The sequence below is a fragment of the Coregonus clupeaformis genome, chromosome 24 (assembly GCF_020615455.1).
Source record: "Coregonus clupeaformis isolate EN_2021a chromosome 24, ASM2061545v1, whole genome shotgun sequence".
Lineage (NCBI taxonomy): Eukaryota > Metazoa > Chordata > Actinopteri > Salmoniformes > Salmonidae > Coregonus > Coregonus clupeaformis.
In genome coordinates, this window is record NC_059215.1 from 33,821,746 (window position 1) to 33,837,595 (window position 15,850).

General features: G+C 46.7%; 1 protein-coding gene across 2 annotated transcripts in view; it reads left to right on the forward strand.

Moving 5' to 3' along the window:
* Positions 1-15,850, forward strand: part of fhad1 (forkhead-associated (FHA) phosphopeptide binding domain 1) — a 48,985-nt gene that overhangs the window by 16,304 nt on the left and 16,831 nt on the right. The window contains exons 7-18 of one of the 2 annotated variants that reach the window (XM_041870349.2): positions 1,146-1,269; positions 1,370-1,500; positions 2,561-2,632; positions 2,744-2,848; positions 3,268-3,357; positions 3,524-3,610; positions 3,931-4,083; positions 4,355-4,550; positions 4,869-4,939; positions 5,445-5,543; positions 5,739-5,825; positions 6,295-6,577. In XM_041870349.2, the coding sequence (XP_041726283.2) occupies positions 1,146-1,269; positions 1,370-1,500; positions 2,561-2,632; positions 2,744-2,848; positions 3,268-3,357; positions 3,524-3,610; positions 3,931-4,083; positions 4,355-4,550; positions 4,869-4,939; positions 5,445-5,543; positions 5,739-5,825; positions 6,295-6,577 (1,498 nt within the window). The remainder of the gene's footprint in view (positions 1-1,145; positions 1,270-1,369; positions 1,501-2,560; positions 2,633-2,743; positions 2,849-3,267; positions 3,358-3,523; positions 3,611-3,930; positions 4,084-4,354; positions 4,551-4,868; positions 4,940-5,444; positions 5,544-5,738; positions 5,826-6,294; positions 6,578-15,850) is intronic. The other variant, XM_041870350.2, reaches the window with a different exon arrangement.

Below are 15,850 nucleotides of genomic sequence, written 5' to 3' on the forward strand. Positions count from 1 at the left end.
TTGAATGGGGCATGTTTATTTAAGATTGAGAGGAAATTACTTTTAAGGAACAACCAGGCATCCTCTACTGACGGAATGAGATCTATATCCATCCAGGATACCTGGGCCAGGTCAATTAGGAAGGCCTGCTCGCTAAAGTGTTTTAGGGAGCGTTTGACAGTGATGAGGGGTGGTCGTTTGACCGCGGACCCGTTACGGACGCAGGCAATAAGGCAGTGATCGCTGAGATCCTGGTTGAAGACAGCTGAGGTGTATTTAGAGGGTATGTTAGTCAGGATGATATCTATGAGGGTACCCATGTTTACGGATTTAGGGTTGTACCTGGTAGGTTCCTTGATAATTTGTGTGAGATTGAGGGCATCTAGTTTGGATTGTAGGATGGCCGGGGTGTTAAGCATATCCCAATTTAGGTCACCAAGCAGTACAAACTCTGAGGATAAATGGGGGGCAATCAATTCACATATGGTGTCCAGGGCACAGCTGGGGGCTGAGGGGGGTCTGTAGCAAGCGGCAACAGTGAGAGACTTATTTCTGGAAAGGTGGATTTTTAGAAGTAGAAGCTCAAACTGTTTGGGCACAGACCTGGATAGTATGATAGAGCATTGCAGTTCAGTCTTCTGTTCCACCACGAGTGCTTGATCCCATGTTGTGCATCATGTCTCTCAGCTCCTTCAGCTCAGTCCAGATGTCAGGGGTGGTGGTCTGGCCACTCTTCTGTTTGTAGGTGGTATCTGTAGCTTCAGTCCTTCGGCTCTCGATCTCGATCTCACTGGCCCTGCTCTCGCGCCCTTCGCTGTGACCATGTTGAGTGATGTCGTTCTCTCTGACCCTTCCACTCTCTCCCTGAGCCCATGCCCCAGACAGACAAACAGTATTCTGGTATGTGAATTTGGGAGATTTGTGGCATTTTCTGTCGAAGTCTCACTTTAAAAATCTCTCTGTTTCTAGGAAATAATGTTCCTTTTGCCATTTATTTTCAAACTCTGTACTCGCCGCAACACCAGACAATGTCACATGATTTTTTAATGTTTCTGGGAGTGCCTTAAAGTGCAATTCTAAAATAGTTTTCCCACAATGTTATCATTGAGGTATAGAGAGTTTGTAATAGTGACTGTCTGTTTGATTATAACCTATTCTTTGTTTAGATGGTAGAGCTGCAGAGGGGCTCCAGTGAGGTGTTTAGGCACACTGTCACTGAGCGAGACCTGAAGATGTCCAACCTAAGAGGTCAGATGGAGAGACTGAAGAGGGAAAGCAGCACTGCCTCAGGTTGGTGTGTGTGTGTGTGTGTGTGTACGCGCTTGTGGCATGTGCATGCCTGTGTGCCCATGGATTTCAGTGTCAGTCTGACTAAGTGGTATCCATTTAGGTCTGGTAAGAAGCTTACAGAGAGACCTGAGTTCGAGGGAGAAGCAGGCTCTGAAACTGGCGTCTGAGGTGGACAGACTCCGGCAGGACATCCGACACAAGGACATCCAACTGGGGGCTACTGCCACCAAGGTCCCCCTTATTTTTGTTTTTGAGTATATTTCTCAGAATCTCATATTATCAGTTATTTCTGTCCAGATTCTTAATTTTCCTTTGACTTTAAAGTAATTAAATGTAATAACTTTTATAGACTACAATTATTTTAAGACTTGTTAAGTTGCGTCAATTCAAATCTGGTATTAGGAACAAAAGAGGTCAATACACGTCTTCTAAAATAGACTAGTATTTTAATTAATGCAAAACCTTCAATGGTAAATATGATGTTCGTATATACGGGTCCACTGAAATACCACGCAGGGCACTCAGGGAACTAAGCCATTGTTATGAGTTCTTCTTAAAATACTCTGACAGAGATAGTTCCCGCTCCCTGCTGGCCAATCAGAGTAGAGACTGAGCGTGGTTTAGACTTACTCAGCCAATCGTTGGCGCACAGGCTGGTCCCAGGCCCTTGGCGCTCCACTGTTGCACACTGTTGCCAGGCATAAGTTTGTTATCATCACAACCTGTAGAGTCATCACCCATAGACACTGTTCCCCTGAACCTACGTCCTTGGACGGTTCACAGATCACAAAGAGGCAGTGTTCGTGTCTGTGAGAAATACAAGTCTTATCTCATCCTACCCCCTAACGTTCCTCACATGAATCACAGCTTGTTATGTGAAACAATTTATATCAGTACAGTACAAACCCATTATGTTTCATCATTAATGCATTCCTTCTAAGCTAGTCATCACATCTAGATCCCCACAGACTTTACTATGGCTGAATGATATCCGTGTCCTTTGAGAATGATTGCAGAGATGATTTAGTGTCGAAACCAGAATCTTTTGTGAGGCCCCATTACTTGAACTGAGAAATACTGTAAATACATTACCACCATATTAGCTTTTGCTAGTTGAAGGAAATAAGGGGTGCTATAGCTATGCAGGTGTTGCTGTTCTGTCTGCCATATTTAAGCCACAGACATCCATCTGCCTCAAGGTTTCCTGTTAACCACTTTTCCTATCAACCACTTGCCCTTTGTTGCCCATTTCAGCTTTTCTCTCCTCTCTCTCTGTCTTTCTGTCCCCTAGTTCTCCAAAATAATTAAGAAGCACCAGGAGGAGTTGCTCAACCATGAACATGAGGTGATAACACTGAAGAAGGTAGATATCCATTTCTCTGACCATGTTTGATTCTTCAAAGTAAATAGATAAAGAATGCATACCTCCCTATTTCACTCTGTTTCCTCCCTACTCCTCTCATGTTATCTGCAGAATAATGAGAGGTTGGAGGTTACTTTGAGGGATAAGCAGAGGCTCCTGGAGCACCAAACAACAGAGAGGGACTCACTAAAAAACAGACTGGAGAAGAAGATTGGGGTTAGAACTTCATGTCAAGGTTTTATGTTTAGGAAAATTACGGCATCGTGAGGTGGAATGGGATTTTGAGGGTTCTTTGCAGAGGAGAAGAAGCTTCTATTGTTCTAGTTGGAACCCTTTTTTATAAGAGTGTATAGAAATATAATGCTTTTACAGGGACAAATCCTAACGTGAGATCTGTGCGTGTAATTTAAAGTTTCACATACAGTATATCATGTTGATGTGTCGGTGTGACTTTTGAGTTATGCGTACATATCTCAAGTGAGGATTTGTCCCTTTTCGAGGAACATTGATTGGATACATATAACATATTATTGGGAGGAAATGATGCAGTTAGATCTAGTGGGATAGTTTTTGGGAAATGTGAATACACTGTAGTTCCAAAGCTCTAGGTTGACTCCTATCATGGTGTGCTCTAGGAGCAAGCTTCTATGTTAGCGGAGTCTGAGGCAGAGAGGCACACACAGCAAGAGAAGAGCAAAGCTGAGCTGGAGCTGGTGCAGGCACAGGTAAGATCAAATAATTCTAGTGCCTCTCTAATTCTAGTTCCAGATAATTACGCAAATCAATTTAAATATCCTTCCTCATAGAAATTAAAGTGTGATTTCATGAGTATGATTGACTTAAACTGAAATGGCGAGAAGTGAGGGAGTGAAATAGTGTTTTTTGTCTCAGATTGAGCACCTTCGTGACCAGCTGCTGATGATGTTACCCACTGAACCCTCTGACTCCATTTCCCATGATGCCTTGTCAGACCAGCAGGTTAGTGGGACCTCTCTGTTGACAGTATAGAAAAGACACTGATTGATAACATAAAAGTATATAAAATGTCCCAGAGAGCTACATATTGTGAAGATTTGCAGGGTTGGGGTACATTTCAATTCAGTCAAGGAAGTAAACTGGAATTCCAATTCCATTTTCGTCTTATTGAAAAACATTGGGTTGGGCCATGATGGTTTGTGATGACCAGAAATGTGGGGAAACAGATCCGCAAATTACTTGGGGTGTTATATGGCTATGCTAGCCAAAGGAATGTGGTCATCCATAATTTAGCCACTGGCTGTGACCTTTGCTCCTTGTAGGTATTAGAGCAGGTGGCAGAGCTGCTAGGAGAGAGAGAGAGCCTGATGAGTAAGGTAGAGGAGCTGGAAGGACAACTGAAGGAGGTCAGGACTGAACAGGAGAGGGCAGCAGAGGACACAGAGAGGCTGAAGAGTAGGCTGGAGACCTGTCAGGTATTCACTCCCTCACATTTGCATACTCCTACATTTGGATATACAGTCATACAGTGTGTATGTGTCAATTATAAGATGCTGAAATCCGGAGTGGCTTACAAATTAGGGTACATGCAACGCATAGCCAACAATGTGACACAAGTCAACTCTCAACCAGACAGTCAAGAAACGTGTCTGTCTCAAGTGTTCCCCTAGCAAATTGAGATGCTGCTTTGATACTTTCACCCAAACATCCTAAATAGCACACACACACACTTGTCCACTCAATCAGAGTCAATTACAGGAGGCATGCTCGGCAAATGCCCTGGAGAAGTCCATGACCTCACTACAGGAGGAGAGTGTGTCTCCAGCTCTGGCCTGGGTCCAGGCTTCAGTCCTCTCCATAATGGCTACCCAGCTCCCACTGCTTCATAGTGCCACCCAGGCCCTACTGGAAGCTGGGATAGATGCTTCACATCCCACTGAAGGTGATTTAAAAAATCTAGCTGTTCACATTTTGTTTAGTTTGTTGTATTTGTACATCTTTACGTAGTCAATTATGTATTTATGTGGTAAAGCAGTGTTCCAGTGTTCCTGGAAAGTCGCAGGACAAGGCATGAAAAACACTGTAATAATGGAATATTGCAAAGTCGTATCCATATCTTAAATTAGGAGATAATTATTAAAGGGAGAACTAACTAACACACACACATGGGTACTAGGGGACTAGAGTACTACTATGGTCCATATATGGGTTAAAATCACAAAGGGGTCCATATGATCTAATATCCTTTTGTATCCCACAGGAGTCCTGAGTGGCATCAGAACCCTGGTCAATGAGCACCAGGGATACAAAGTGGAGCTTCAACGTCTGAAGGTAGGTAGAATTAGTGCCCTATCACTTTGCTCTGTACTGACATTTTTTTTGCACTGAACGTTCAGCTCTGTAAGCCACATACACAGAACAGGAGTAGATGTTCAAAAAAGGAAATGCAGTAAGAACAGACATCAGGCCCCGTATACACAAAGCATCTCAGAGTATGAGCGAAGCTCTGGGATCAGGTTATCCCTGTACGTATAAGCTTACATGTAATCTTGAAAGGCACAACGGATCTTATATCAGCACTCCTACTCTGAGACTTTTGAAAATAGGCCCAGAACCCTCATACAAATGGGACAATCATTGATGTATGTGTAACCCAATGGAAGATCACTCTCATTATCAATAAACTTCCAGTGAGTTTGATTGGTTGGTTTTCCTATTTAAGGCCTAATTTGCTCATCAGTGGTTTTAATGTGATGTATAGAAAGATTGCAAATATGATGTGGCTGATAGGGTTGTTTAGTGGTCATATGGTCACTGTGTCTTTTCTGGGGTGCAGGTAGACCTGGAGGAGCTCCAGGAGAGAGATGCAAAGTCCAGAGAGCTGCAGGAGATTCTGAGCATTACCAGAGAGGAGCTGGTGCAGCAGAGACAGCAGGTTGGCTCCCACACACACATGCACGTTTGCGGGCACTCACACACACTTGCACACATATACACACACACACTCCATATATATTAACAACTGACATAAAAATGCATGTACATGACTGGGAAAGTGGATTTAATAGCAACACTTTGTTGACATCCAGGAAAAGATGTACATCTTTATGTCCCCTTACTTCCATTGTAGATGACTGTGGCACAGCATGAAGAAGAGGCCAGGCAAAAGGAGTTGGAGGAGCTGAATGGGGAGTTGGAGGCACTCAGACAAGCCCAGGTGAGGGGGCCAGGTGCTGGGATGGTTTTGACACATTTTTCCTAGTCAAATCAAATTGTATTTGTCACATGCGCCGAATACAACAGTACCGAATACAACCATACCGTGAAATACTTACTTACAAGTCCTTAACCAACAATGCAGTTCAAGAAATAGAGTTAAGAAAATATTTACAAAATAAAGTAAAAAATTAAATAAAAAGTAACACAATAAAATACAGGTCCTTCGAGAACACTGTGGATGCTGGTTCCATCAGTCTGTTTGTTTTGTAACTCAGTGTGTTATTAAGCTGTCAAAGGATTCACCCTTAAAGCAGTCAAGTAATACAACAACTAGCTGGTGCTAAAGATACATAAAGATAAATCTACTAGGAGAACAACTGAAACTGAAAACTAGCATACACAGTGGTCCACCAGGAAACAGATGTTACAATCCTCCTTTCTTTCTACGTATTTCTCTCATTTCCCAGACTACACTGCAGCAGGAGGCGCAGACCCAGGAGGCCGAGTGCTGCACCAGGCTGGAGGAGGCAGGCAGGAGGGAGGAGGAGTGGCAGGATAAGGTGAAGGAAGCCTTGGAGAAGGGAGCAGAGGAGGAGAGGGAGCGCTACGGGGTCTGGGAGGCTGAGTACAGGGAGCAGGTGCGGCAGCATGCGCACACCATCGTGGCCTTGGAGCAGCGCTGGGTCCAGAGCAGACAGAGAGCCCAGGAGGTGGAGGAGGAGAGGGAAGTGCTGATTGGACAGCTGAGAGGTGAGGAGGGGGGGTCACAGGAGTGGACTGTCTGGCTCTCTGGTTGTCTGGCCGTCTGTCCGTCTGGCTGGTCTTGTTCCCACAGGCATTGGAATAGGAGAACCCTAGAAGCCTGGCAAAAAAAATTGGCATCTGGATACAGGGCATCTCTGTGCTTTAACAACAGATAATTGGGCAACTTTTGCACCCCAAAAAAATTCTGAGTGAAGGAAATGCTGTAAATTAAGAGGACTAAATGTATTTTGAAAGATGCGACGTTGAGGATTATAATAAATACCTCTTTGATGTCATACAAGCAAGCCAAACACCCGAGTCCAAATGTGCACTTCACATTTCCATATCACAAAACTCATGTCATATACAGTGTCAACGTTTATGATCACTATGTTTTGATGTACAGCTACAAGATGACATGGCCTCATACCCTGGGTTGTTCTGAACAGAATGAGCCTATGTTTGTGTATAGTAAAGCAAATTTGCCGCTGAACACGCAAGAATGCGCGCATGACTCCTTTCTATGCACACCAAAATTACGATCTGTTTCTCTGAATTGTCCTGTGAAAGTCTAGCACTGTAAGATTGTATTTTATAACTTAGCTCGTGATGTTGACAATAGAACAAGCTTTTAAATTATGCCCACCTGACCCAGACTGTGATTTATAATGGGCCATTTTTGGATTGTGTAAACAACAACAGTAATTGTGTGATGGCGGGGATGCAGGGCTGTGTTCCAAACAAAACAACTACAAGTGTGCTTTTAGTTGAAGACACATCTTTGAGTATAAAAGTGCATTGAAATTGCTTAGGAACTGTGCACACTTTGGAGAGGTGTGTGGCCACTTGGAGACACCAGTTAGTCCTCTCACTCAAACCCATAGTAATTGTTTTGTCTTACGTTGCACCTACTCCACATTTTCCAGGATTATTCGTATCATGTTACTGAATGTATCCAGAGTATTTTCAGATTTCGTTATCAACAAATGCGGCATAAAGTACAGTTGAAGTCGGAAGTTTACATACACTTAGGTTGGAGTCATTAAAACTCATTTTTCAACCACTCCACAAATTTCTTGTTAACAAACTATAGTTTTGGCAAGTCGGTTAGGACATTACTTTGTGCATGACACAAGTAATTTTTCCAACAATGTTTGCAGACAGGTTATTTCACTTATAATTCACTGTATCACAATTCCAGTGGGTCAGAAGTTTACATACACTAAGTTGACTGTGTCTTTAAACAGCTTGGAAAATTCCAGAAAATTATGTCATGGCTTTAGAAGCTTCTGATAGGCTAATTGACATCATTTTAGTCAATTGGAGGTGTACCTGTGGATGTATTTCATGGCCTACCTTGAACTCAGTGCCTCTTTGCTTGACATCATGGGAAAATCAAAAGAAATCAGCCAAGACCTCAGAAAAACAATTGTAGACCTCCACAAGTCTGGTTCATCCTTTCGAGCAATTTCCAAATGCCTGAAGGTACCACGTTCATCTGTACAAACAATAGTACGCAAGAATGAACACCATGGGACCACGCAGCCATCATACCGCTGTCACGATCGTTACAGGAAGACTCGTGGAACCAAGGCGCAGCGTGAAAAGCGTACATTTTATGTGTACTCAACACACGATCAAAACAACAAACAAAACGATACGTGAAGTCCTAGGTTAACACCAAAACAAACCTTATGGAACAAGATCCCACAAAGACTAATGCAAAACAGGCTGCCTAAATATGGACCCCAATCAGAGACAACGAGCTACAGCTGCCTCTGATTGGGAACCACCCCGGCCAACATAGACCAAAACGATCTAGAACGAAAACATAGAAAAACTAAACATAGAAAAATCCACACCCTGGCTCAACATTTAAGAGTCCCCAGAGCCAGGGCGTGACAGTACCCCCCACCCAAAGGCGCGGACTGCGACCGCGCCACACAAACACAAGAGGGTAGGGGCCGGGTGGGCATTCCGCCTCGGAGGCGGATCCGGCTCCGGGCGTGACCACCACTCTCTCTACACCCCCCCGTTGCGCCCCTGATCTGGTCCCGCTGGCCGGAGCTGGACTGGACACCGGTGGAGCGGATTGCTCTGGCCAGGCACCGGTGGAACAGGCACCGGTGGAACAGGCACAGGCCGTGCCGGACTGGACACACGCACCACTGGCTTGGTGCGGGGAGCAGGAACGGGCCGGACTGGGCTGACGACGCGCACCACTGGCTTGGTGCGGGGAGCAGGAACGGGCCGGACTGGGCTGACGACGCGCACCACTGGCATGGTGCGGGGAGCAGAACGGGCGGACGGGCTGACGCACGCGCACCACTGGCTTGGTGCGGGGAGCAGGAACGGGCCGGACCGGGCTGACGACGCGCACCACTGGCTTGGTGCGGGGAGCAGGAACGGGCCGGACCGGGCTGGCGACGCGCACCACTGGCTTAGTGCGGGGAGCAGGAACGGGCCGGACCGTACTGGGAACACACACCACTGGCCTTGTGCGGGAATCAGGAACGGGCCGGACCGGACTGGTGACACACACCACTTGCTTGGTGCGAGGAGCGGGACTGGGTTTCCTTCTAAACCTCCGCTCCCTCTGCTGCCTATCCAGTTCCTCTCGCCGTTTCTCTACACTCTCCATCTCCCTCATGACCAATAGCCCCCGTAACCTGGTGGCCTCCTATCCTAGTCCGCAGATTCGCCCTGTAGCTGCCTCCTGCTGCCCCCTCATCCACGCCGTGTGCCCCCCCAAAACATTTTCTTGGGGTTGCCTCTCGCGTGTCCGTCGTCGGCCTGGGCATTTACCTTTGCCCATGGCCCTCTGCCCGCGAAGATCTCCTCCCAAGACCACCATTTGCCCACCTGCGACATCGCCATCTTCTCCTCCTGGGCACGCTGCTTGGTCCTCTTATGGTGGGATCTTCTGTCGCGGTCGTCGACTGAAGACACGGACCAAGGCGCAGCGTGATAAGCGTACATTTTATTTGTACTCAACACACGATCAAAACAACAAACCAAACGATACGTGAAGTCCTAGGTTAACACCAAAACAAACCTTACGGAACAAGATCCAACAAAGACTAGTGCAAAACAGTCTGCCTAAATATGGACCCCAATCAGAGACAACGAGCTACAGCTGCCTCTGATTGGGAACCACCCCGGCCAACATAGATCAAAACGATCTAGAACGAAAACATAGAAAAACTAATATAGAAAAATCCACACACTGGCTCAACATTTAAGAGTCCCCAGAGCCAGGGCGTGACAACCGCTCAGGAAGGAGACGCGTTCTGTCTCCTAGAGATGAACGTACTTTGGTGCGAAAAGTGCAAATCAATCCCAGAACAGCAAAGGACCTTCTGAAGATGCTGGAGGAAACCGGTACAGAAGTATCTATATCCACAGTAAAACGAGTCCGATATCAACATAACCTGAAAGGCCGCTCAGCAAGGAAGAAGCCACTGCTCCAAAACCGCCATTAAAAAGGCAGACTACGGTTTGCAACTGCACATGGGGACAAAGATCGTACTTTTTGGAGAAATGTCCTCTGGTCTGATGACACAAAAATAGAACTGTTTGGCCATAATGACCATCGTTATGTTTGGAGGAAAAAGGGGAAGGCTTGCAAGCCGAAGAACACCATCCCAACCGTGAACCACAGGGGTGGCAGCATCATGCTGTGGGGGTGCTTTGCTGCAGGAGGGACTGGTGCACTTCACAAAATAGATGGCATCATGAGGAAGGAAAATTATGTGGATATATTGAAGCAACATCTCAAGACATCAGTCAGGAAGTTAAAGCTTGGTCAGAAATGCGTCTTCCAAATGGACAATGACCCCAAGCATACGTCCAAAGTTGTGGCAAAATGGCTTAAGGACAACAAAGTTAAGGTAATGGAGTGGCCATCACAAAGCCCTCAATCCTATAGAAAATTTGAACTGAAAAAGCGTGTGCAAGCAAGGAGGCTTACAAACCTGACTCAGTTACACCAGCTCTGTCAGGAGGAATGGGCCAAAATTCACCCAACTTATTGTAGGAAGCTTGTGGAAGGCTACCCCACGTTTGACCGAAGTTAAACAATTTAAAGACAATGCTACCAAATACCAATTGAGTGTATGTAAACTTCTGACCCACTGGGAATGTGATTAAATAAATCAAATCTGAAATAAATCATTCTCTCTACTATTATTCTGACATTTCACATTCTTAAACTGACCTAACTGACCTAAGACAGGGAATTTTGTACTAGGATTAAATGTCAGGAATTGTGAAAAACTGAGTTTAAATGTATTTGGCTAAGGTGTATTTAAACTTCCGACTTCAACTTTACATAAAATCACCAGTGTGTGACGAGTACTGAGGATACAAAGAGGCAGGACGCAGACGCAGGAATCAACAATGTAAAGGTTTACTTAACACTGAGCAAGAGATCAACAAAGAGCGAGTACACAACATGACACTAACAATCACACACAACACAACACTGAACAGTCCATGGCTATATAGGGGTGGTGATGAGATGATGAGGTGCAGGTGCACTGGAGGTGATTAGGGTGCGTTGGGTTTCCATTCCGGTGTTGATGAGGTGGTGCACTCAGACCGGTGGCTCAGTAGACCGGCGAATGAGAGTGCCGGAGGGGGGCAACGGGAGGAGACGTGATACAGTGTAATGCCCTATCTATATACAGTGCCTTCAGAAAGTATTCACACCCTTTGACTTTTTCTATTTTGTTGTGTTACAGCTGAGATTTTGTGTCACTGACCTACACAATACCCCATAATGTCAAAGTGGAATTATGTTTTTGGCTCAGTAGTCCGGTGAATCAGAGTCCCGGAGGGGAGCAACGGCTCCCGCCGCAGGACATCACCAACCAGGAGGACGACCCCGAGGACGAGGAGCGGGCCGGTCAGGGCGGCGGTGGTGGTGGAAGTCCCAAATTAGGTTGGGGTCCAGAACGTCCCCAACCGGAACCCAGCTCCTCTCCTCAGGACCATACCCCTCCCAGTCCACCAGGTAACGGAGCCATCCCCCACGGAACCTGGAGTCCAGCAGGTCCCTCACCGCATACGCCGGACTCCCGTCAATGTCCAGGGGCGGGGGTGTACCCCGGGGGACGGCATCCACCAGAGGACCAGGAACCACCGGCCTGAGGAGAGACTTATGAAAAGTGGGTGAGACACGGTAGTGAGGGGGAAGGAGCAGCCGGTACGATACCTCATTTATCCGCCGGGGGACCTTTAAACGGCCCCACAAACCGGGGGCTCTGTTTCTTGCAGGGCAGGCGGAGAGGGAGGTTTTTAGTGGACAGCCAGACACGATCCCCAGGCTGGAATACGGGGGCCTCACTGTGGTGGCGGTCGGCTTGGTCCTTCTGCCGACAAATGGCCCTCTGGAGATGGACATGGGCGGCGTCCCAGACCTGTCCGGCCCTGGCTGGGTGTCCAAGGACGCACTAGAAGGGAGTGAGCCCCATGGAGGAGTGAACGAGGGAGTTCTGGGCATATTCTGCCCAGGGAAGAAACCTCGCCCACTCACCCTGCCGGTCCTGATAGTGGAAACGAAGAAACCTCCCCAGCTCCTGGTTCATGCGCTCCACCTGCCCATTCGACTGAGGCCTATACCCGGAAGTGAGGCTGGCTGTGGCCCCGATCTTCTCCAGGAAAGCCTTCCACACTCAGGAGGTGAATTGGGGGCCACAGTCCGAGACTATGTCCTCCGGAAGTCCATAATACCGGAAGACCTGTTGGAACAGGACCTCAGCGACCTGGAGAGCAGAAGGAAGACCAGTTAGTGGCAAAAAACAGCATGATTTGGAGAACCGATCTACGACCACCAGGACTGTGGTGAAGCCGTCAGAACGTGGGAGTCTATGGACAGGTGTGACCAAGGTCGCTAAGGCACTGGGAGAGGAACTAGTTTGCCTGCCGGGGCGTTCCGAGGGGCCCGTCCTTTCCCTCCGTGGGATGATCGAATACCGCCCTGAACCGAGCGAGGGAGGTGGAGTAGGGAAGCGCAGCGGCCTCACCTCCTTCCCAGATCGCCATGGCCCAATCCAGCGCCTTTCCCTTCAGTAGCGAAATCACCAGCGCTATCCTGGCTTGGTCTGATGGAGATGCCCCACGCTGATGCACCAGATACAGTGAGACCTGTAGCAGGAAGCCTCTACATTTTGTTGTTTTCCCGTCATAGCGCTCCGGCAGGGCGAGGGGTCCCTCAGACGTTGGTGATAGCACGGGAGGAGGTGGACTGGGTGCACTCACCGCTCCCTGAGGTGGAACCAGAGCGATGGTCAGTTTATGCAGCGTTTGGAGCACTTCCTGCACGGCGGCGTTCAGCTGGGCAATCTGCTGCTGGTGCTGGTCGAGGTGCTGGGAAACTCCAGGAGGATTACCTGCTGCATCCATCTTCGTGATTGGTGTGTGATTCTGTGACGAGTACTGAGGATACGAAGAGGCAGGATGCAGACACAGGAATCAACAATGTAAAGGTTTACTTAACACTGAGCAAGAGAACAACCAAGAGCGAGTACACGACATGACACTAACAATCACACACAACACAACACTGAACAGTCCAGGGCTATATAGGGTTGGTGATGAGATGATGAGGTGCAGGTGCGCCATAGGATGACAATGCCCCCATCCACAGGGCACGAGTGGTCACTGAATGGTTTGTGAGACCAATTTGTAAGTCGCTCTGGATAAGAGCGTCTGCCAAATTACGTAAATGTAAATGTAAAAATGTAAATTGTGATTAGGGTGCGTTGGGTTTCCATTTCGGTGTTGCCGAGTTGGTGCGCTCAGACCGGTGGCTTAGTAGACCGGCGAATCAGAGCGCCGGAGGGGAGCAACGGGAGGAGACGTGACACAATGTAATGTTTTAGCCCTATCCATATACAGTGCCTTCAGAAAGTATTCACACCCCTTGACTTTTTCCATTTTGTTGTGTTACAGCTGAGATTTTGTGTCACTGACCTACACAATACCCCATAATGTCAAAGTGGAATTATGTTTTTAGAAATGTTTACAAATTAATTAAAAATGTAAAGCTGCTAAATATTCAACCCCTCTGCAAAACATGACTTAGTACTTGGTGGCAAAACCCTTGTTGGCAATCACAGAGGTCAGACGTTTCTTGTAGTTGGCCACCAGGTTTGCACACATCTCAGGAGGGATTTTGTCCCACTCCTTTTTGCAGATCTTCTCCAAGTCATTAAGGTTTCGGGGCTGACGTTTGGCAACTCGAACCTTCAACTCCCTCCACAGATTTTCTATGGGATTAAGGTCTGGAGACTGGCTAGGCCACTCCAGGACCTTAATGTGCTTCTTCTTGAGCCACTCCTTTGTTACCTTGGCCGTGTGTTTTGGGTCATTGTCATGCTGGAATACCCATCCACGACCCATTTTCAATGCTCTGGCTGAGGGAAGGAGGTTCTCACCCAAGATTTGACGGTACATGTCCATCGTCCCTTTGATGCGGTGAAGTTGTGCTGTCCCCTTAGCATAATGTTTCCACCTCCATGTTTGACGGTGGGGATGGTGTTCTTGGGGTCATAGGCAGCATTCCTCCTCCTCCAGACACGGCGAGTTGAGTTGATGCCAAAGAGCTCCATTTTGGTGTCATCTGACCACAACACTTTCACCCAGTTCAGCAAACTTCAGACGGGCCTGTATATGTGCTTTCTTGAGCAGGGGGACCTTGCGGGCGCTGCAGGATTTCAGTCCTTCACGGCGTAGTGTGTTACCAATTGTTTTCTTGGTGACTATGGTCCCAGCTGCCTTGAAATCATTGACAAGATCCTCCCGTGTAGTTCTGGGCTGATTCCTCACCGTTCTCATGATCGTTGCAACTCCACGAGGTGAGATCTTGCATGGAGCCCCAGGCCGAGGGAGATTGACAGTTCTTTTGTGTTTCTTCCATTTGCGAATAATCGCACCAACTGTTGTCACCTTCTCACCAAGCTGCTTGGCGATGGTCTTGTAGCCCATTCCAGCCTTGTGTAGGTCTACAATCTTGTCCCTGACATCCTTGGAGAGCTCTTTGGTCTTGGCCATGGTGGAGAGTTTGGAATCTGATTGATTGTTTGCTTCTGTGGACAGGTGTCTTTTATACAGGTAACAATCTGAGATTAGGAGCATTCCCTTTAAGAGTGTGCTCCTAATCTCAGCTCGTTACCTGTATAAAAGACACCTGGGAGCCAGAAATCTTTCTGATTGAGAGGGGGTCAAATACTTATTTCCCTCATTAAAATGCAAATCAATTTATAACATTTGTGAAATGCGTTTTTCTGGATTTTTTTAGTTGTTATTCTGTCTCTCACTTTTCAAATAAACCTACCATTAAAATTATAGAATGATCATTTCTTTGTCAGTGAGCAAATGTACAAAATCAGCAGGGGATCAAATACTTTTTTCCCTCACTGTATTAATTACACTTTGGCTGGGGTATCAATACACCCAGTCACTACAAAGATACAGGCGTCCTTCCTAACTCAGTTGCCGGACAGAAAGGAAACCACTCAGGGAATTCAACATGAGGCCAATGGTGACTTTAAAACAGTTGCAGAGTTTAATGGCTGTGATAGGAGAAAACTGAGGATGGATCAACAACATTGTAGTTACTCCACAATTATTAGCTAAATGACAGAGTGAAAAGAAGGAAGCCTGTACAGAATACAAATATTCCAAAACATGCATCCGGTTTGCAATAAAGCACTAAAGTAAATTGCGAAAAATATGGCTAAGAAATGAACTTTATGTCATGAATACAAAACATTATGTTTGGGGCAAATCCAACACAACACATCACTGAGTACCACTCTTTACATTTTCAGGCATGGTGGTGCCTGCATCATGTTATGCTTGTCATTGGCAAGGACTTGGGAGTTTTTTGGGGATAAAAATAAACGGAATAGAGCTAAGCAACAGGCAAAATACTACTTGAAAACCTGTTCAGTCTGATTGGCTCAAATGCATTAAGAAGGAAAGAAATTCCACAAATTAACTTTTAAGAAGGCACACCTGTTAATTGAAATTCATTCCAGGTGACTACCTCATTACATTTAAGTCATTTAGCAGACGCTCTTATCCAGAGCGACTTACAGTTTAGTCACATTATTATTATACTTTTTTTAAATCTTTTTTTTTTATACCCCCTGTGGGAATCGAACCCACAACCCTGGCGTTGCAAACGCCATGCTCTATCAACTGAGCTACATCCCTGCCGGCCATTCCCTCCCCTACCCTGGACGACGCTGGGCCAATTGCGCGCCGCCCCAT